Source organism: Dipodomys ordii, unplaced genomic scaffold (genome assembly GCF_000151885.1).
Source record: "Dipodomys ordii isolate 6190 unplaced genomic scaffold, Dord_2.0 Scaffold46, whole genome shotgun sequence".
NCBI lineage: Eukaryota > Metazoa > Chordata > Mammalia > Rodentia > Heteromyidae > Dipodomys > Dipodomys ordii.
The window spans coordinates 9,750,637-9,773,988 of record NW_012267262.1 but is presented as its reverse complement, the minus strand read 5'-3'; the positions used below and the strand labels follow the sequence as shown (position 1 = coordinate 9,773,988).

The 23,352-nt window shown below is 34.0% G+C and overlaps 1 protein-coding gene across 1 annotated transcript in view; it reads left to right on the top strand.

The window, feature by feature from the left end:
- Dcdc1 (doublecortin domain containing 1) overlaps window positions 1-23,352 on the top strand; it is a 118,913-nt gene that overhangs the window by 47,181 nt on the left and 48,380 nt on the right. Inside the window, exon 8 of the mRNA XM_013019549.1 lies at window positions 17,009-17,175. Within this exon, the coding sequence (XP_012875003.1) occupies window positions 17,009-17,175 (167 nt within the window). The remainder of the gene's footprint in view (window positions 1-17,008; window positions 17,176-23,352) is intronic.

Genomic DNA, 23,352 nt, shown 5'->3' with positions numbered 1-23,352 from the left:
ACTGTTTCTGTTAAAGTTATTATTCTCAAAGAGATTTGCTGACAGTGGTGCATTCTTGCATCGCTTGCAAGTTTGCATTGGATACACACTATCAAAACACACCATCATAAAGGTTGTTTTCCTTTGTATGAAATCCCAAACATCTTAATACCCTTTTCCTTCCCAGTCACCAATAATTCTGTACCTCATAGTGAACTGAAGGTGATTCCTGTCTGATAGCCTACTGCCCACCTGGATTTTAGGTGGACCATTCAGTGTTGTTTTCTAGCAGCATTGTAATAAGAGCCTCCACTTATGAAATTTTTAAAGCCCCAAGAAATGTACTTCATGGACATAGCTCCCTCTCCCCCTTGTAGCTACATCATTGCCCGTTGGAACATAACTTCTGGACTGAAACTTTTAATAGTGTTTCTGTTGCTCTCAGAGCCAAGATTTTGGCATTTCCTACGAAAGGCTTTCCTTTTTTGAATGCTCCTGATCTCGAATTAACAGTTATATCTGTCATTTGTTTTTCTATGTTAGAGTTGTCTTTTTTTCTGATTTCACTTTAGAAACATTTTTTAATTGTGAAAATACTGTACAGAGGGGTTACAATTACATGAGTAAGGTAATGAGTACATTTCTTATCAAGAATTGTTGCCTCCTTTGTTTCCCCTTCCCATCTCCTCCCCCTGCCCTCCCCGGCATCCCCCCCCACACACACCAAAGTTCGTTTTTCGACATAACAACTTGTACATCTCATTGTTGCAATGAGTCCACCTGTATCCCTATTTAAACAAGTTATTTTTTCCCTTCCTCTCCACAAATTATACCAACATCAAATGCAGTGAAAACAGAGTTGTCTTTACTGAACACCTGTTTTTTCAGAAATGTTTACTTCTGTAAAAGTCTTGAGGTTTAGCATTATTTGCTACAGGTTTTTTCTTTTCTTTTTTTCTTTCCATTCTTGTTCTTTCTGATCCTTGCTTGTATTTATGTAGCCTATGCTGCTGGAAACATTTTTTGCAAGGTATCTCTTAGTGAGAGAGATGAATAAATTCCAAATTTGTCAATAGCAATGCTTTGCTTATGCTAATTTTTACTCTGTAAGTCAAATAATCCTACCAAGGATGTGTTCTCCCACAATCTTAACATCTAATTTAGATGTTAATGCTTAATCCATTATAGTTTTGCCTGGCTCCCCTATAATATAATTCATCTTGCCTTTGTTTCTTAATTGCAAACCAATAAAGTTTTAGGTTTCACCCAATATTCCTTTGAATATTTTATACTTCTCTAATTTATCCTCATGTTATGCACACTTTTTATGTAATTGTTCTGTTCTCAAAGGCGATTGCTTTTACTATAGATGTTTCCATAACATAACATAAATATTGCCTCTCCACAGTATTTAGGACTGTGACTCTTCTGGATGATGATTCTAAGTCTAGTCTCTAAGATCTTATCTTTATTCGTCTGTTGGGGCCTTGGTTAATTGTTTTTGATTCTGTAACAAAGCATTTCCCATTTCATAATGACCTCTTTAAGGTAATAGTTAGCCTTGAATGCAATGTCTGTGCTTGGCCTTCAGCGCCTGTTTCTCTTTTATATCTGTCAAATCTCTATGCTTGGAAATAGATGTTTACCTTTATTCTAAAGCAGTCTGTTTCCTTCCCCATCTGAATCTTTTATTTGATTTTCATGCATACACTAATGTTTTATTGTGATCATAATAATGAAGCATATTTCAACCCAGTGTTGTTTCTCTTTGATTCCTTTAGAAAGTTGAATTCCTTAACTTGTAATCCTTCTTATAGTAGTTTGGGGATGGAATGCAGTACTGGAATTGGAATTGGAGTTTGCTTGGCAAGTGTTGTGCCACTTGGGCCACTCCACCCTTCACCTCCTTTTTGGCCTGATTACATTTGAGATAATAGCTTGGACTATAGTCCTCCCACTTATGCTTTCCATGTCACTGGGATACCAGGTACATGGTTCCACATCCAGTCATTGTGCTCCCCCATAGCTTGGCATGGCAGGTTCACCACCATGCCCAGATAGTGGTCCAGCATCTCATGAACTTTTCATTTGTTTGTTTGCATTGGCTTTGGACTGAGTTCCTCTGATCTCTACCTACCTTCCAAGTAGCTAGGATTATATGTTTGAGCCACCAATTCCAGGCTGTAGTTATTCTATTCTAACTCATATAGAGTATTCTTTTTATAGCAAGTTTACCACTTTTTATGGGTGAGGCGACAATCTGAGTTTATGAAATTCAGAACCATAATCAAAACTTTGTGATGCACTGAGAGTAACTTTAACTGGTTGCGTTTACCTTAACAGCTAATGAATGACCCTGATGAGTCTAATAGTAGCTCATTTCCATTTTATCCTACAGTACAGACTAAAATAACAGAAAAGAACAGAACTTACATCATCAGATCTAATGCTGTCCTCTTAGGCCTGATGTTAACAATTTAAGGATAGCACATGTGGAATTCCATTGTATTTTAAGGAACTGTCTAGGATGTTTGCTCTTAAAAATCAGCAGAAACAAATCAAATACTTTTTTCGACTTCCAATGCCTACAAGGATTTAATCTCGTCTCCAGACTGAAGTTTTAGGTGAGATTCACCACATGGTAAAAGAACAAGTAGCCACAGCTTGCACTGGAAGACAGGCATGAGAAGCTGGGAGTGGTGGTAACTCATGAAAAGCCTGCATCCTAGGCTGACATTTTCTGAAGCTGGAAATAATCCCAGCTACATTTACTTGCTGTGACCCATTAAACTCAAATTCTACATAGGTCTTACTTATTATAAAGTTTAAGTCAGGCTTCTGTGTTCTATATGCACAACCATTTTGATAAAAAAATAACAAAAACTATATATTCCAGCTATATGGCACAATATAAGCTTCTAGATACCACAAGGGTTACAAAAGCAAGCAAATAAGAAAGAAGCAAACAAAACTACATAATACGCATCATCACAGTGAGAAAACAACCAAGTCAATGACACTCCATTAATCTTGATATCTTTTGCTGTTATTTGCTCTTAGAATCATTTATTTATTACTTTTTCTCTATTCCTCCTTGTCTCTTTCTTTCTCTCCTCCTCCCTCTCTCCTTCCTTCCACTATTTCTCTCTGTATTTGTCTATCTTTTTCTTTTGGCATTACTGAGGCTGACATGTTCAGTGTCAATCAGTTTGCTTGTTCATCGCTAGCACTATACCACTTGATCCATATCTCCAGCCTGGCATTTTGCTGATTACTTTTAAATAGAACATTGGCAGATTTTCTGCTCAACTTGGCTTCAATCTTTGATCCGCCTGGTGTCAGCCTCCCGAATAGCCATGATTACAGGTGTGAGCTGGCAAATGTTTAGCTGGTATTTTTAAGAATTCCATACCAACTTGGTCTCATGGTTATAGCACCTTTCTGAGTTCTGCTGAGACACTCACTAGAACTATTGAACTATAAATTGGGGTGTGTGTATATAAATATATGTATATATGTATACATATAGAGGGAGCAAGAAAGAAAGGGGAGGAGGGATGCTCTTCAATCATTAAAAGGAATGAAGGGCTGACAATGCTACCATGTGGATGAATCCTAAACATATTGTGTTCTGAAAAAGGAACAGACACAAAGGTAATATATGTTTATGATTCCATAATATGCAACAACAAGAGTGGATACATCTCTGGAGACAGAAGGCAAATTGATCATTGTCGATGTTTGGTGGGGAAGGGGTTTGATTAGAAACTACTTAATGTATAACTCCTTTTTTGGAATGAATGAAATGTTTGGGGACCATATATAGGCAATGGTTAGACATTTTAAGTCTACTAAATGCCACAAATTGTCTACTTTCAAATAACTGATTGTGTATAATATGAATCTCCCATAATCTCTTAAATACTGAGAACTGATTCACTGGATTTGTCCCAGCCAAAGTTTTTGGTTCAACTAACAGCCCCCCCTTTTTTTGTTGGTCGTGGGACCTGAACTCTGGGCCTGAGCACTGTCCCTCATGTTCTACCACTTGAGCCACAGCGCCACTTCTGGCTTTTTCTGCTTATATAGTGCTGAGGAATTGAACCCAGGGCCTCCTGCAGGCAAAGCAAGCACTGTACCACTGAGCTATCTTCCCAGCCCCTAACAGCCCCTCATTCCAAGACATGTAAGCAAACAGCCAAGACCAGAAGGATTTACCCAACTGATTTTCAGTTTCATGAGCTAAATAAAAGCTTATTGTTTTCTGCCATTAAATTTCAAGGTGGCTTTTATGCATGGCTTCGATACAAATATTATCACATAACATTCACTGATGAAACAACTAAGTTTTACTTAAGGTTCTTAATTCTTTATATTGTGAAAGAGTAATTTTCCTCTGGCTTCCAACTGTGATCCTCAGATCTCAGCTTCTTTAGTAGCTAGGGTTACAGGTATGAGCCACCAGGGCTTAGCAAAAACACTATTCTTAATTACATATTAAGTAATATTTCCCTTTAACTTCCAACTGGAATTCTTTAAATTTGGCTCATCTTTATAAAAATTGGCCAAGTATAAAAATATTAAAGAATAAACTCATTATTTTGGAAAAAATGAAATACTCCTTTATTGTATTTTGTTCAAAACTTTACATGGCAAATAATATATGAAAAAAATTGCACCCTATATCCTGATCTCATGAATCTTTCTCATGTGATCTTTCCCTAACCATTTATCTTAATCCTCTGCATCTCACAAGTAGTCAGCACAGTCTCCTTCTTGTTGCTGAATCAGTGCACTTAATGTCACAGGCACTGACGTGACTCGGGCAGTGTCCAGCACCCTCATCCGGAGCTCCTGCTATTTTATGCCCACTCAGAGTAATCAATCTCTCATCTAACATTCAGTAACTTAGGTAAGTCAGGTATATTATGTTAGTGTAACAAATGACTCCCAAATCTCTGTAGTTTTTTTTTTTTTTTTTTTTTGCTGTATCCCTTAGAACTCCAAGTGCTACACATCATTCTTGGTTGACTACATCTGTACTCACACATGTCAAATCAAGTCACGTGTCATTTCTTAATTCACCACTGTGGGGTGTATCACACCGGCACAGCCAGGTATGTAGAATGGAAGGGGTAGTGAATATTTTTGCATGATAATAGAACACACTACACTATCCCTTACCTAAAATCAGTATTAACAATTTATTATTATGGAACAAACTTCTCCCAATGTTTAGCAGCTGAAACAAACTTATCCTATTTCTCAATTTTTGTGGGTCAAGATTTCAGGCATAGCTTAGCTGGACCACCAGATTCTCAGTCCCTCACAGGCATAACTGAAGTATCGGTCCCAAAGTTTAAAAGTATTATTTAAATATGATTCTATTTGTTATCCCCACTCATGCACCCTTTTCAAAACTTCTTTCATTCCCTTTGTTCCACATGCTGTAAAAACTTGATTATACAGAATTTCTCTTTTATGCATAGGATTTATCTCTAGCAAAAAGAAAGCATTTTGTTTACATAGTACTGAAAAATAAACTCTCCAAAATTCTTCTCATATCTCCCATGAAACTAGGTGCTAGATCTTCAATAAATAAGTGTTAAAATAAACAATTTTAAGTATAGAATTATGCTTTGATGCCTAAAGTGAAAATACTTTAAAAGAGATGGATTAAATTCAATTTTTGTTGGATTACAACAAATTACTCACTGTTTACTTCTTTTGTGGGTAGCTTCACTGTTTACTTCTTTTGTGGGTAGCTCTCATTCTTGCTACTTAGTAATTCGCCTACTTTAATAGTATTTTGCCATATTCCATAGAATTTTAAAAGCTAGAAGATTCTCACTTATTAACACATAGTATGAAACAAATGATAATGAGTACCTTTTTTGAAGATCTGCTTTAGAATGTTATTAATTGATTTACTTTTGATCTTCACACTACAAAACTCTCACATTGTTCATAAACCGTCTTCCTTTGTCTTCAAAAAGTGTCCATAGATGTTTATTCTATTTCTAGCAAGCATAATTTTTCCTTAAATCTATTTTATAGCTGACTAAAATTTATTCTAACATTTGCTATTAGTCTTAATTATTCCTAGCATATGATTTCCCTTCAAATATAAATAAATATATAATTATATAAAATATATAATGTATAAGTTATATATTATACACATGTGCTCATATATGTTTGTGTATATATATATATATATATATATATATATTTCTTCCCAGGTTAAATATACCTTAGTGGGCCCTTACCATTCTGGTGGCATAACTCTTTGTGAAACCATAAATTGCAATTTTCCAGATCAATGATGACTACAACAGCTCTACCGCATTGAGTAATCTACCGCTGCATTATTATTCTTGTTAGTCACACAATATCATTTACCTATGTGAATAGAACTTGTTGTCAACTGAAGTCCCTGAATTATGGCTCACAATTTGCTACTTTTACCCAATCCTGTAATTTCACTGCAAAGTTTCCAAATGTTAGAACATTGTATACTGATTCATAGGATTTCTACTTCCAAGTTTTTTATTTAGTAGTTTAGCTTTTTGAGGAAAGTACATGATACTTTTATCTCCAGTTAAGTACCCAAAAAACTAGAAATGGAGCTGTAGCACTAGCATTGAGCACAAAAGCTTAGGGACTGTGCCCAGGCTCTGAGTTCAAGCCCCAGGATTGGCAATTAAAAAAAAAAAAAATCTAGTCAGGCCCTTGTATGACCAGTACTGCTCTTTTTTTTTTTTTTCTAGTTGTGGAATTGTGTAATCGTTGACAGTCTAGACTGTAGGGGTGACATCTTGGCTTTCTCAACTAGAGCTGGGTAAACTAGAAGACTATAACCTGCAGACCAAACCCCCATACAGGGACCACTCCATAGGTTTGTGTGTGCATACACGTGTGTGTGTGTGTGTGTGCGTGTGTGTGCGTGTGCACTGGTTTCCCTTATTTTTTTTAGGCAAACAATTGTAAGTCAAAGCAGCATCTACTCATAACTTTCTTAAATTTGTTTTGGATATTAAGATATCTATTTCACTTTGACTAAAAAAAGAGGCAATTGTGATTTTTTTTTGGAGGGGGAAGTATGGGTTTTGAACTCAAGCCCTCATGCTTGCTAAGCTGATGCTCTACCACTCGAGCCTACCTCCAGCCCTGCTTTAAGTTGGCAAAGTTTTTTTTGCCTGAGCTGGCCTCCAACTATAATCTTCCAGCCTCAAGCCCTTGATGAGCAATCATGAATTTTAAACGGAAAACTTAAGTAGGAAATCTTAATGTTTACCACCATTGCTTGTTCTTCACCTTGTTGCATATATATCAAACACCTTAGAAGGGGGCATCCATATTTACTTAAGGACAGTAGATGGTAGGTACAATCTACTGGTACCTGCTTCCCTATGGAAGAAATAATGGCTATCAGGGGTGTTGGGGATTTCTCTAAGAGTCTTCCTCTCTGTTAATTAAATATTTATTATTAACTGACTTCATGCTATGTCTTATGACTGCTATTTGCTTTCTGAAGGTTACTAAACCATTTTTTATAATTTGTTATTAAAAAATTTCAGGGGGAAAAAGATTAAAGCCTTTGGATAAACTTTCCTTATAATGAAGCATTTGTTTCTCATCAAGCCATAAATCCTTCTAGTATTTATCTTTACTTGTTACAGTGAAATGTGAAAATTTAGGCCTTTTGCTGAAGAAGGATACCTGGGCAGGCAATATTTATCAGTTTTTAAGTGTGATTAGAGCAAAAATTGTCACTGCCCAAAGAGCTATGCCTTTGGATTGGAAAGCTGCAGCTCTGTAAAAATCTACAGCTCTTAGAAAAATCTACTGCCATTTGTGACTTTGCTTGGTGTCGGCTTTAAGAAATGGTTCTCAGAGTCTCCAGGTGGATTTCAGGCATTAGACTTAGGCTACCCTTGTTGCTTAGATGAAAAAAAATAAGATGGACTAGGTAATTACTGATTTATACTTTTACCATTGGCCTACAGAAGATAATACATTTTTAAAAAAGACGTTTAGTGACTGTTGGAATCTTTTTTAAAATTAATTAATTTATTTATTTATTTTATAGCTTTTTCCCTCCCCCCTCCCCCAGATCTGAGGACCGGAACCCAGGGCCTTGCGTGCACCAGGCGGGTGCTCTTCCGCTGAGCTAAACTTCCAGCCCCTGGAATCTTTCCATTATAATTAGATCACTCTCATCCTCCATTAAATATAAAAATTCAGCAGTGTGTCATATGAACACTTTTAAAGCTAATCTACTCATAGTTACTTTGGTTTCTACAAGAAATTCTCTTTGGAAGTCTTTGACAATTAGACTCTTTTTCTTCATGAGCATATGATCATCTCTCCTAGGTTCTGTTAGGGTAAAGTTGCATGAGTTATAATTTTTAACCAAGTCTGTACTTTCTGCCTTCTCTTTGAATGTGTCTTTCTATGTTCTTGTTTTCAGTTCTCTTAGTCTCTGAACTCTAACACCAAAATCATTACTCCTCTAATGACTACTTCATGATCCCAGACGTTCATTATAAAACAAATTAAAATAAATATAATTGCCAATGATGACACGTAATCCTAATTATTGCTATTTATTATTAAACTCAAAAGAAGTCAACTAGCAACAATTTATCTTCTAAGAGTTTTAGAAAATAGAAGGCATAGTAGACAAACATGCATAAAATGTTAGAAGGAAATTCTGCTTTTGTGAAAAACATGGAGAAAAAAATTCTCAAGTAATTCATAGTAATCAATGAAACTGTTAAGATTTTGGCTGTCATATTTAAACTATACATTTTCATGACACACATATATATATTGCATCTTAAACAAACCATTTAAATATAAGCAGTATATTTACTTAGTGGTTGCATTTAACAGGACAGAACTACTTTACTAATATTATTGACTCCTAGGTCTCTGAATTAGGTATGTTTCTCAGGAATTATTACTTATTTTTACACTTAAAAAGAAAATAAAAGTCTGCATTTTTGAAGTTTGTTGTAGTGTGATTGCATTTTGAGATATTTTATAATTAGCTTGCTTTTGAATGTTCCATATATATATATATATATATATATATATATATATATATATATATATAAGTGCTTTGTATACTTAATTTTGTTCCACAGTTTTACTATGTTTTCTATTCCATTTTTTTCTTATTGGCTCAAAAGTTAATTTGTGCCTTGTTTAACATTGGACTTGACATTTGAGAATAGAAATATAAATAACAAATGGTCATTGAAACCAATAAAACTGTTATTGAATCAAGCAAATATAATGGTATTTCTAAAGATGGTTACTTCTATTGTTTCTTAATTTTTATTTTATTAATTTTATGTTCTAGATTTTCTTAAATCAACTCTCTCTCTCTCTCTCTCTCTCTCTCTGTCTCTCTCTCTCTCTCACTTTCTTTTGTTGGTCATAGGGACTGAACTCTGGGCCTGGGTGCTGTCCCTCAGCTCTTCAGCTCAAGGTTAGCACTCTACCACTTGAGCCACAGCACACTTCCGATTTTCTGGTGGTTTATTGGAGATAAGAGTCTTACAGACTTTCCTGCCCAGGCTGGCTTTGAATCCTGATCCTCAGATGTCAGCCTTCTGAGTAGCTAGGATTTCAGGCGTGAGCCATTGGCGCCTGGCAAAATAGTTAATTTTCTTATACAGAGCTTTTAATTTTATAAATTGTGTCATATATATTCAACAGTTTGACCATTATCACACAAAAATATGCTTAGATATAGCTGCTTCTCAATACTTAAAGTAATATTAAGGTACACATGTACCAGTATAATCAAATTACATCTTTACTACATATCCAATATTTCAGATGCCCAAGGAATTCAGAGAGTTCACAGGAGACTGCTACGTTTGTTTTTCATTTTTAAGCACATAATAATTCATTGTATTGAAATGATTATTTAACTCACAGCCAAAATTTTGCCTACATTGTCTGTAGCTCTTAACCATCCAAAAATCTTTCTCTCTTTGCTATACTTTTAACCCCTCTGTACATCACCTTTACAGTAAATTTTAAATTACAAAAAATGTAGGGTCCAAGAGAGTTCTCTTTTCAAAGACACACAGTCTATTATTTTTATTGAGAGGAAAGGCAAGAGTCAGACAATAGAATCCCAGCTTATTTCTACTTGTATAAATCAAGTCATTTAAATAAATGAATTGTGTATGCTGACCTGTTCTACCAATGTGTTACTGGGGGTGTATGGAAAAGAGATGTGCATGGTGGTGGAAGTAGAAAGAGGCATAAAGCGTATTGGAAAACTACCAAATGTCCCCTGCAAATGGGCCCTATTCAGAATCAGTAAGCGTATGATGAGTGAAGTGGTTTTGAATATCGCCTTTAGATTCCATGCTGTTACAAGGCCAGCCCTGAACATGGCAACTCTTATTTCCACACACAGTACCTCTTCACTCTCAATTTAACCCCAAAATCTGATGAACCCATTACTCCATACTTGATTTCATGGAACAAGGAGTAGATATAGTTACAAATGATCAATCACAAGCCGTGAACCAAAGCAGCAAGGCATTAACAATTCACACCATTTCGGTCCACTTGCTCAAGCAGAAGATGTGCCAGCATATTTAATGCACAGCTACTTCGTTCAGTTTAAGAAAAGGCATGACTCAAGCTGCATTTTCAAAACCAAGGAGACTTTCTAAGATTTTCTATTTCCTATGCCTCAACGTCAATGTTCATTCACCTATCAGCAATTAAAATAACCAGGTGTCCTGAAAAGGTCACAAAGTCCAAATTAAATTTTACTCAGGTAAAAACAATATGACCTAAGAAATTCTTTCCCCCAGTGCATCCCTCTTCTGTTTGATCCTATCATACAAATCAATGTCTCTTTCAGCAGTATTATAGCACTGTAGACCCCACGGCAATGTACCGTCAGTTTAATAGGATCACTGAAAAACTAAAGCAACTGTGAAAGATTGCTCTAAGTATAGCAATCGTGTGCTTGTCATTTTGTTCAGTGGAGGAAAAATCCAAATTTGGGTAGGCATCGGTATTTAAGAAAACGACTGCTAAATCTTTTCTCATAAGTACCTTAGGGACAATAAGATTTGACATATTTCATGTAAACAAAAGTACACAGCAGCTGTTAGTTTGGTTTTGTTTGAATAAAAATTCATTGATATAAATCAAGCGACATAGGAGACAGTTTGTTCTCCAGCATTTCATCTTCCCAGAAGACCATGTTTTGGCGTCTGCTAGTTGTTCTGGGACTAGGAGCTTTCCAACTGTTATCTAAAGCTGGATAAGGAGAACGCGTGCACACACACACACACACACACACACACATGCACACGCACGCACGCACACACACCTTGGCACTAGCTCAGGATCCCTGAAAGCATACCCCCTAGACTGAAAAGCAGTCAATATTAACATCTTTTAAGAACTCACATTGGTTTGGTTAGCCCAAAAGAATATGTTCACTGTCAATTTAAAAACAAAAACAAAAACAAAATATTCCATTTGGGTTGGTTGGAAATTTCCAAGTGTTTTAATGTATTTCTAAGCCATATCTGCTAACCATGAGTATTTTGAAGCTCAGATCTATTTGCTTGCTACCTGTCACAGAGTATAGAATGGATTCTTCACAAGTAACTTCTTTGGGCAGTACTTTGCTCCTAGTCTCATGTAACTCTGACTGAAAGGTGCAAATTACAATATTATGTGAATTATGATTCTAGACATTAATTGGCATGAATTTTAATTTTAAACTAGAAGCAGGTGACTAAAGCCTTTGATTATTTCCTGTGCTTTTTAAAAATAAATTAATTTAAAACTCCTCTTTCGTTAAGCTTTCAGAGTAGAGTCAAATGCAGTATCCAGAGAGTGTGCTTTAATGGAAGAGGTTGCTTGAGGAGGAGTCCGTGTGTTCCATTGGTATAGGTCTGGACAATAAGTTCTATTAGCTTTGTGTCTAGCAGGACTTGGAGCCCTGTGTCATGGAGTCCTCCTATCATATATCTAAAAACAATTCAAGCTTTTTTAAAAATCAATAATGAGATGGTAAGAGCATAAGATCTTGAAGACTGAGAAGCTTGTTTTTGTATTTAGCATTTTAACTCATTGTGTTTGGAGTCCTTAGAAGGAATTAACTCTTGCATTTAAAATAGATATCTTGACCAATCTATATTTTTGCTTCATTTAAAATTTTTTTATTATATGTTGTTCTCTACAGAAGCATGATTTATGACAGTGCAGGATAAAGAAGTTTCTGAGGACTTTCAAAAATACATACTTCTGGACTCCTTACTAATTAAAATGTTTCATTGCAAATGTTTATGGATCTTTTTATGTTTATTTTCCTCCTTGGTCTTCAAAAATAATTTTTAAGAAATATTAAGAGGAAATGATTTATATGCTCTAAATATGCTTCAAAAATTGTGTATTCCTGTTCAATCAAATTTTGGTCAAGTTTTTATTAGGTTATTGAAAATTACAGGTTTGGAGTGATTCTGCATACCTGTATATATGGTCATAAAATGTACCCAATAGACTGCTCACATAGGCTATCTACATTTGTTGAACTAATAAGACATTTTGACCTAATATGCTAGTTAGCCTGATTTTAATTCTACAGTATATACATCACATTATATCCATAAATATATAGGATTGTTTCTTGTCAACTAAAAATAAACCAAAACTAACTAAACAAAGCACCATGACTTCAAAAATCTAAAGGCTTTTGGATTTAGTGGAAGAAGGAGTGGAAAGGGAGATGATAAGGACTAATAAAAATGAATTAGGGACAAATAACAGTATGTTAAAATGCTATAAAAAGCCACCTGTGTTATCCCACACCTACAGTCTTAGCCACTTGGGTGGCTGAGATTGGGAGGCTTGTAATTAAGAGGCCAGATTGGACACAAATTTTATATCTGATAAAAATTGTGCACAGACTCATATTTCACCCCAACTACATAGGAGGTATACATTGTGGTCCAGCACAGCCCTCGCAAAAGACCCTATTTGAAAAATAACTAGTATAAAAAGGGTTAGGGGCATAACCCAAGTGGTAGAGCACTTGTCTAGCAAATAAAATGTCCTGATTTCATTAATTCTCTCTCTCACACACACACATGCACACACACGCACACACACACACACACACACACACACACACACACACACACACCCTATAGCAAGCATAGAGAGAAGAATAAATAATTCTGAATAACTAACATGATACGACTTTTCAAGGTAAAAATAAATTCACAGGTGCAAAGGGAAGAAATTCAAAGGAAGCAAAATAATATGAGTAAGAAAGGCATGAAATTAAGGTTTTGACTACTTTGGGTCATTTGATCTCTATACCCACTATACTCAGTATTAGTTCTATCCAATGAAGTGAGTTACATGCTATGCTCAAAATTCTCAGTTTTGGTCCTGAATACATTGAGATGATTACTTTTCAATTTACTCTAAATATGTAACCTGCAATTAAACATAATGTTTTACCTTTACAGTGGTAGAAATGATCTGTAGAATAATGCCATTTGACTGATACACATGTATTACTAAACTTAAAGGATTATCATTACTATTTGTGTGTGTGTGTGTGTGTGTGTGTGTGTGTGCTAGTGTTGGGGCTTGAACTAAAGGTTTCACACTGGCTTCTGGCTTTTTCCTCTCAAGACTGGTGCTGTACCACTTGAGCCACATCTCTGTGTCTGGCCTACTGCTGGTTAATTGGAGATAAGAGTCTCACCAATTTGTTTGCTTGAGTGGGTTTTGAACCATCATCCTCAGATCTCAGCCTCCTAAGTAGCTAGGATTGCAGGTATAAGACACCAGTGCCTGGCTTGGGATGATTTTTAGTTACCTCATGTAATATAAGGTTTTGAGGCCTTGTTTAATGAAAAGACTAGGTAGAATATCTATAGTAAAGTTTTCCATGTAAGAAGAAATGCTTGTGTGTAGGTAGTTTGGCACACAAACACTAACAACACAGGGCGACCTTAAATCAGGCAATAATAAGTAAGTAATTTGAAAAGGGAGAAAGAAGTACCTGTTTTGGAAGGACATAGAAACACAGAATATCTTGAAAAAATATATAATCTCCTGTAGCTCCTTCCATAGGAAAAGCAAATATGTTTCATTGATTATCAATCTTGAGCTTTGCTAGCTCTTAGTAACCTCTAAATTTGTGCTCTTATGGCTAACACTATTGGCACTTCTAAATCATTCCCTTAATTTCTTGCACATATTTATACAACAGTGTTTAATAACTATGGAATTTTACTTCAGAAAACGAGAAATGGCTAACTACTTAATTGAAAAAACCATTTGTTAAAAATATTTGTACACTCTTATTTAGTATAGAACTTTATGAATACTCAATAAACATTTTAAAATATTATACACTAAAATCTATGGCTAGGGTTGATAAGTCAAGTAACCTAATGAACCAATTATTCACTTAAGTTTCAAAACTACATCATCTTCTGCCAAAGCTTCTTCCCCAACAGCCCCAACATAGAGAGTCCTTTAATTCAGACTGGTTAATTTCTGAGTATTTCTGATTATTTTTCTCAATATAGCATATTAGGCTGATTTATACTTCCTTTCCAAGTATTTAGGCATATCATTTTCTTATGTTTTCTATACCTTCCTACTTAGTGGAAACATTTTTGTTCTTGGAGTGTGCTTTGTCTTTCTTTTCAAGAAGATCATCAAAGTTACTAGTTTGCAGCTTCCTAAAAGAAAGAGCCTTCTAATCCCTAGTTCAGAGGCTAACCTTTATTAGTGCTCTTGTGGTTATAATGAGGACCCTGCTTCCAGCAGGGAGATGCTGGAATACTGAACAGATTATTCAACAAGTTCAGAGCAGATTCTGAAGTCCCTTATAAAACCTGCTTGTGAATGCTTCTTTCTTTGCTTTACCGTTTCTGGTTTCCACAGTATTCCCAATTACATAAATCATGTGGAGCCAGGGAGCTATTTTATATCCAATATCAGTTCTGACACTGCTTACATTGTGATACGATTTTAATCTTTTCCCCCCAAGTTTACAAAGTTGGGGGGGGAGCAGGAGTAGAGTTTTGTGGTAGAAAAATCAACTAAATGCTTTTATTGGCATTGGTCAGGTTGACATAAAGAATCCAAGTTATTTTGTGACAAATGTAGATAAATGATGAACCTGATGAAAGTTCTCAAGTTTAAATTTAAGATTATTATGTGAGTTTAAAATATATCACTTGCTTCACAATTGTTAAAAACTTTTGTTCAAATTTAGTACCTATCAATGTAGTGCTTGGCAATATTCACAAATATGCTAGGCTAAATGAGTATTCCCATTAAAGGTGGGTCAATTAAAATTTAATAGTAATATATGAATGTTATAACCAATGTATAAATGTTATAGTTGTTAACTGGGAGTTCTTGAGCTTTCTTTAGAAAAAATTATAATCACAATTTTATTTGTATGTTTTAAGATTTAGGAATTGTACTTCTGAAAATGAGTTGTTTCTCTTTTTTATTTTTATAGTATATATGATCTTATAGATATTTGAAAAGTTTGAGGCACCTGCTGTGGTAAAACTTCTAAACAAAGATTTATGTTTTAAGAGTGTAAAAATGGGATAGGTGAATGTCAAGAATTCAGGTTTTTTCTAAAACTAGATGAATGAAATTTATGCATACATCTGAGAACATGCCATAATTTCTTTTTAATTTTATTTACAATGGCAAAAATGTTTATTGCTAGCTTCAACATTCTCCTAAGCATTGAATACATTTGACTTTTAGTTGTGCTTTAGAAAAAGTCATAGAACTTAGGAGCCATAAAATGCACAACTCTGACTGAGAGCAAATTTCAGCAGAAGTTATTTGCATAACTCAGCCTCTCAGCAGCTTAGCTGAACTTAATTGTAATTCAGTTTCCAGATCGCTATGCTAGACCTCTTCACATAAAATAGACAACATACAACACAAGCAATGCACAGACCTATTTTTTCTTCTGGTGATCTAGTTCTGTTTTCCTAGTAAAAATATATACTAGAATAAGACAGACAGAGACATATAGCTATTTTATATGTGTATGTTTGAACCATATACAGTATAAACATTGAAATAAAGACCAAGTTATAAGAGTGTTATGATTTTTATCTTCCTCTGGGTTCCCAATGATGCCTAAGATTTCTGACTTTTCAGAGGAAAATTAAATCTTGAAAAATATTTGCTACTTGCCATGTTATTTGACTGCTTTACACTAGAAAGACTTTATAAGCTAATCATGTGAAGAACTGTATAAACATGTCTGTCAAGTCCATATGGATGTTGCATTACAGGCCCCCAAGTAAATATCTTTTATCTGTTTACAAAGCTCATGCTGGAATAGCACTTCAGAATCTTGACTAGTTTATATCCCAGGGACTTAAAAAAAGTATGATAGAATACTTCCTTCAGATTCTCCCCCTACTTTTTTTAAACAGTCTTGCCACCCTGTTTTATGGGTTATTTAAAGAATTGCAATAATAAGCCTGGAAACAAGATGGCTCATAAAGGTGTGGATTATATTTTATGAATAATTTCCAGATGTGATGTTTTTGGTACATAGATTCCACTACAGGAGGCTATACACAGAAACAACATGGGTCTTACAATTTTATCAGGACAATGCAAGTAGATTTCAGCAAGGTTGGTTCCAACTCATCTGTGATAAATGAGAAGATAAGGCAATCAGTGCACACCATGACACTCGGTGCAGCTAGTTAGGCACACTTCAGAACTATTCAGGTGTGCTCACAAAGCTTATGAGTCTTGCTTGGGGCGGGGGGTGTCTCAATATAAATACATCCTCATGGTGGCCACTAGTAATGCAGGAATTGCCTGTCTTAAGACTTAACCTAGGTCAGATATAAATAATAGATGTTAAGAGTTATTTCTGGCATTGGGGCTGGGTTCCAGGCAATGCATTTTGGTTGGGTCAAAAGAATATTTTTCCCTATCTTTTCTTGAATAGTTCCTCTGCTTGAAAAATGCCTGCAAAATTCCATCACACCTTTGCGGGGACCACTTTGGGTCTCAAAGGGAGAAGGTTTCAGCCCCTCAGGAGCTAAGATGTACATCCAAGAAGTTCTTTTGGCCCTGTACCAACGATTAAAGTCTGCAAAAAAATATTACGAACAGGTGAGTCATCCCCCTTTTAGAATTTTATTGTTTGTTTTAAAAGTGTACTTGGTTTTATAGAACAGCAATTAGCATCGTGTCATAAAAGAACTGTGACAAGTATTTTGTGAGCTCAGTGCCTGTTAGGGAGCCAAAGGGCTTCTATAATCTGAAAGCCAACAATAATTGGGCTAATTGTATCTGTCTTTTGGTATGGGATGTCATATGTCTCATCTTTTCTTGGCGTGCAACATGCAAAGCAAAGGCAATTCCTTATGTGAAAATTCTATAACCAGTTACTTTAAATAAGAAAATGAATAGCTCCTAAGTCATTTGAAGATTTAGCTTTCTGAACTTTTTCCCACCAGGGTAAAATCAGAATGCTATTGTAGAAGTTAAGCTAAAACAAAACAAGTCACAATCCAAAGCAATGGAATTGTGAATTAGCTGCATTCCAAGGGAAACTTTATTTATACTTATTTTCCTGGTAAGTTTCAGTAGTCAAAGAATAGAAGCATGATTAATGTATTTTTATTACGGTAGATTTGTCCTTTAAATATCCATTCCAAACTGTGTGTGTGTGTGTATAAAGACTAATGTTTTAATAGTCATATACAGTGATTTTCGATTTACCTTAAAGTAGGATCACATTATAAAGCAGAATAAATGGTGTCATTTGAAAAGTAAAAATCGAGTTGCAACATTAAAAAAATCCTCTTTGAACTTAGACTTAAGAAGTGAAACATTTTTACCATGTTAAATATGGACTGAATTTTACATTTAGAACTGGGAGATTTCAGTTTCGAACTGGGCTCATTATCTTACACCACAGGATGCTGAAAGTAACTATTTTGAAAGCATCATGCTACCCTCTGCATACTGTCTGCATGCAGAGCGAGAAAGGGGAGGGAAGTGGGAAACAAAAGCCAATCTCAGTGTTCATACAGCACCTCCTGCTGTCTGGTTCAGGAAGTGTTGGAGTGAAGGATCCAGAACTACCAAGAAATGTTTTCCCAGGAGAAACTTTTATATAAAAAATATGTGTGGTTTGACCTGTAACTAGTTCCAGTGGATCTAGAAACAAAATTGTTCATAACAATATATAAGCTTATTCACAATAATAAACAGAAAAACATCTAACCTTTTACAATGGTCTTTATGAAGCTATCATATAAAAACTGGTGTTAAATTTTAATTGTATTTAATGTAAGCTAAAATGTTTTAATTTTAAGATATAATTATATGTAACTAATTTTAAATAATGTGATATGATAAAATGGATTATGACTAATTGAATTACAATCATTTATCTGATATACATTTCGATTTAACTTATTAGGAGGTGTAATAATTTAATTTTGAATCATATTATTAAATATTATTTATTTGATGTTAAAACATGAAATTTCCAATATAAAGATACTGTTTAAATAAAAATCTAAAGAGAAACATTTTTTAAGTTTTGTTAAATGTGAGAATGATCAAGATGAGAAAAATAGTAAAATTTAAGTCAGTAAGACTAATAGGAAAGAATGTAGATTTAAGAGTTCTATGTATTGTAAGAAGAGAAATACCTTGAGAATTATTGCTTTGACTAAAAAATTCTTTGACTCAAATTTGATGAGCACTATATTGTGTTGATATTAAGTGTAAATATGAACAAAATTTAATACTTTTAATCTGTCCATAGTTGTAAGAATTTTAACATTATGCTAAACTTAAGACTACTTAGCACCACAGACTTTGTATTCTTACCTATGTCTCACTAAGTTGAAATAATTAAAACTTCATAAAAATATTTCAGTTGTATTTTAAAATATGAAAAGGAAGAAAAGGCAATGCAATTTTCCTGTTACACATTTCCATGTAGGTTTTTTATATTGTTAGTCATGTTCAGTTATATGTATTCTGCAGTCTCTATTCCATGACTTAGTTGTGACACCATGACTTTATATGTTAAATTATTTCCAATGTCTAGAAAAATCACTGTGATGGTAGCATTATCAAGCCTTCACTGGTTAATTGTTAAACCTGGCAGTATCTTTATGAGTAGGATTTAAAGAAAAATCAAATATCTCTTAGCGTTAATAAATATTTGAACTACATGTATTTAACTTGACCTTTGGGATAGTCTTTTATATCTGGTTTTATGTAAGATTGTGATAAGGAATTATAGATAAGTGAAATGTGGATGGACTTTTTTTTTAGCAAGTCTAAGTTTCTAAATTATAGGATATATTAGCTCAATATAATTTCCATTTATTATACTTCTGACATCCCATATGAAAATCATGCTGCTTTGCTGCTTGGCAAATAATTATAGACTGTAAATTTTGACATTCTTTGAAAATCTTTTGGCTGAATTGTGATAGTATAGCTTCAAAAGAAAAATCAGGGCTACTGATTTTATGTTTATGAATTTACTCATTTTTTAACTTTTAACTTTAGCTTAGCTGTTATAGTATGCAACTGAATTAAGCACACTACATTAGGGTGGTCTTAAATATATACTGATTCATGTGTATTAAAATGAGATACTATAGGACAGCATAAAATCACTTAGTCTTACATTTATCACATTTATTTCCTTAAAAGTGGAAATATCTTCAAAATTGCTCAGAGCTAAGCAGAATCTATTTAATTGGTAATCTTTGAAGTAGCATAAATGCTTCCTATGAAATGTATTTAACACTTTCAAGGACAGGGCCTTTCCATCTCATTAGCATTCTTGTTATGTAGTGGTGCTGTTGGTGGGGGTGTTGAAGTAGGAATGCTATTGTGTGGAGTTCCAGTGTTTGGGGACAAACACTGCTGTGGAAGGAACGTGTGAAAAGACCACAGTCCTGTCAGTGAATGAGGAAGGCTGTGCTTTCTGTGTGTTTCAAGCAGGGAAGCTGTCATTCATGGGCCTAACACAGCCAAACAGAGGCCAAAACACAAGCCTGCACTACCTTTTAAAATGATATTAGCGGTTTTTAAACATGATCTTCTTTATTTATGATGTTATGTAGAGCTTTTGGTTGCTGTCAGTAAACAAAATATGTCAGTCTGTTCAGAAATACTGTAAAGATGAATAAAAGTCCATGGATCTGTGCCAGGCAGCTATATAAATAACTGCTCCTGATGGCTGATGGGCAGTGTTAAAAGTACAAACGTGATTTGGAAGAGACTTTCATTTCTGGAAACATCTTCTGGATTTAGATAGCTCTTCCTCAACCCAGCTTCCCTAACAGAATTATCCATGATTTTTTAAAATAACAAATGTATATGGCTTTTTTTCTTTTTTCAAAAATACTAATTTTAAAAGAGCTCATTTCACTTTCAGTATTAATCATTCAAAACAGTTCCTGGATTATCTTAGTTGGTATAGATTACAGTCATTTTTTGAAGTTCAGAAAATTACAAAGAAAATGCATATTTCATGGTAACATATTAATTATGAAATCATAGAGTCCTTGTGCTACTTAAGGCCTAAAAATGCATTTATCTTGAAAGTAAGAAATTTGAGGCAATTTTTAATTCTACTTTAAATTTTTAGCATCTTGAAAAGAAACTCATCAAGCTTCATGTTAAATTTATACCAGTCTGATTATTTAAACAAAACTAGACAAAAATATCCACAGTATTTTTTTAAGATTTTTTAAGGCATTTTCTAAACTTCAGCAGTACACTGAAAAACATAGAAATTTCTGTTTATGTTTGAAGTTTCAGGGAAAGGTGTTATTTCTTTAATTTTATCTAGAAAAATGTATCATTGGGTCTATTTTAAATAAATAATTAATAAAGTTTTCTTAGAATAATACATTTTTTTGCCTGAGTACTTCCAATTTGTTTTTGTGTGTATATGTGGTCTTTTTTAGTTTTTTGAACTAATTTAAGCAAAACAACTTTTAAAAATGCTGTTGTATGTTACTTCTAAAAGTTCTATATTTGATGTGCTGGATTGAAAAATTTAGATAGTGAGATTGAAATTTTGTTTCAAAACTTAGGTTTCTCTATTTAAAATGGAACCATATTGTAGGTTTACTTCTGTGAATATATTGTTGGATAAAGAAATAGGCATCAAACTTCAGACTATATTGGTTCTTCAATTTAAAATTAAAACTTATTTTTATTAATATCTAAATTCCATTCTCTTAAAGCATGATAATTTAACAATTTGTAAAGCCTATCCTTGATTCACTTTGCCTACACTCGCAATAAATTTGATAATTAGACATAAAATAATAGTAGTAATACAAATATTCTATTCAGAATTGCTTCTGGTTAAAATATAGTTGAATTACATTTAATGCTGACAGAATATGCTCATCACCTTATTTTATAAAGGATATGTTGGAAGTTTTTGTTTTTAGATCCTATGTTTTAGGTCAATCAAAATCATTTATGAATCTCAGCATAAGTGAAACAATAACTATTTGTTTCATTTTCTGTGCTGTGTATACTTTAAACATTGAGCCCTTGCCTTAACTTAGACTTTCTTGGGCAATACTCAGAATATTTCCGTGTTTGAACCAACTTTAATGTCTTCTGAAACCTTTAAACAAAATCTCTTAGTGCATATATCTAAGTTACATTTAAAAAATAAATGTAGTGTGGCAGGCATTTCAAAATTAGAACTACTTCTGAAGTTTCTAGTAAGTGATTTTTTTTTAAAGAACATTAGATTGTAGATTTGAGGATTGTTGATTTTTTTTCCCTTTCCTGAAACCAAGCTGCATTCTAGTTACTTGAAGTATTTTAAGAACCTTAAACTTGTGTCTTTTTCTAAGTGTCATGCTTTGAACAGGCCTAACATCAGTTAAATGAAGTGAAAATTGCATTCTTGTCTTGATAGAGATGAAAATGGATTTCTGGTCATGAAATAGATGTAGTTGTCACTTTTTAAAAAAGGTGTCAGCAGTTTGCTTCAGCGAGTAAGGTGCCAATTCAGTATGGCAGTAAACTTGTGATCTGAGCAATCAATAAAATGCTTCAATAACTTCTGCTTCATTACACTTATAATAAGAGGCTATAGATCCATGGCACATAAAATGTTGATAAAGAGGATATGTGGGTATCGACTGTGACAATTTCCCGAAAGTACAGTAAGTGCAATATTGCCATCTAGAGTTTGTGCATAGGTAATTATTAAAGAGAGGGGGGAAATGACAATGGGATAAACCAAGATGTAAGATCAAAATACTACTTGTTTTCCATCATTTATGAATGACACATTTATCTTCATGGAGCATTTCATTTGATTTGTCATGAACCAGTTTAGATCAGGAGAAAGAACTTCAAATCTATGTTTTTCCCTAAATCTTTTAGAATCATACTACCAAATATCAAATCCATACCTATGGTTACAAATTGAGCTCTTTTCTTTTTATTAGGAAAACTACTTATTAAATAACTCTTGGAAAAACTTAAAGAATTTTTTTTGTGCCTTGGGAATCCAGTTATGTAGTAGGAGTTTTGATTATATCTCAGTTTGGGTGCCTTTCTGTGTAAAATATTTTCTTTAGTATTATTAAACATGTCTTTTAAAAAAACCAACTTACTTTTAAAGTGATACTTTAAATACATTTTCTTTAAAAGAGAAAAATACAGGGCTAATGTAAGGAAGGTAAGACATTTTTGCCTAGTAATTAGTTATGAATTTGATCAAGTATAAATTCCTCATGGGGTTGTCTGAAAATATTTCATCTTTCATATTTAAATTTATTTATTTTTCTTATTCATTTTTCTTAACTAATAAACTATACTAAAGTTTGATTTTTAAATAGTTTTTGGATTGACTAATATGGAAAACAGCTTTAAATGAAGCATTATTGAAACTTTCCTTCCACTCAATTTGTGACTGCTCATATGAAAATTTTATGAAATTATAAATTTGGGCTGGTGCTGGTGGCTCATACCTGTAATCCTAGCTACACAATAGGCTGATATTTGAGGTTCAAAGCCTGCCTGGACAGGAAAGTCCATGAGACCCTTTTCTCCAATAAACCACCACCATCACCACCACCACCAACAACAACAACAAAAATTAAAGCTAGAATTCAGTACCCAGGCTCCGAGTTCAAGCTCAGGATACACACACACACACACACACACACACACACACACACACATAGAATCACAGAATTTGTTTTGTGATACACACTGCAGATGCAGTAACCTAGTATGAATATAGATTGATTTAATAGGGAAATCTAA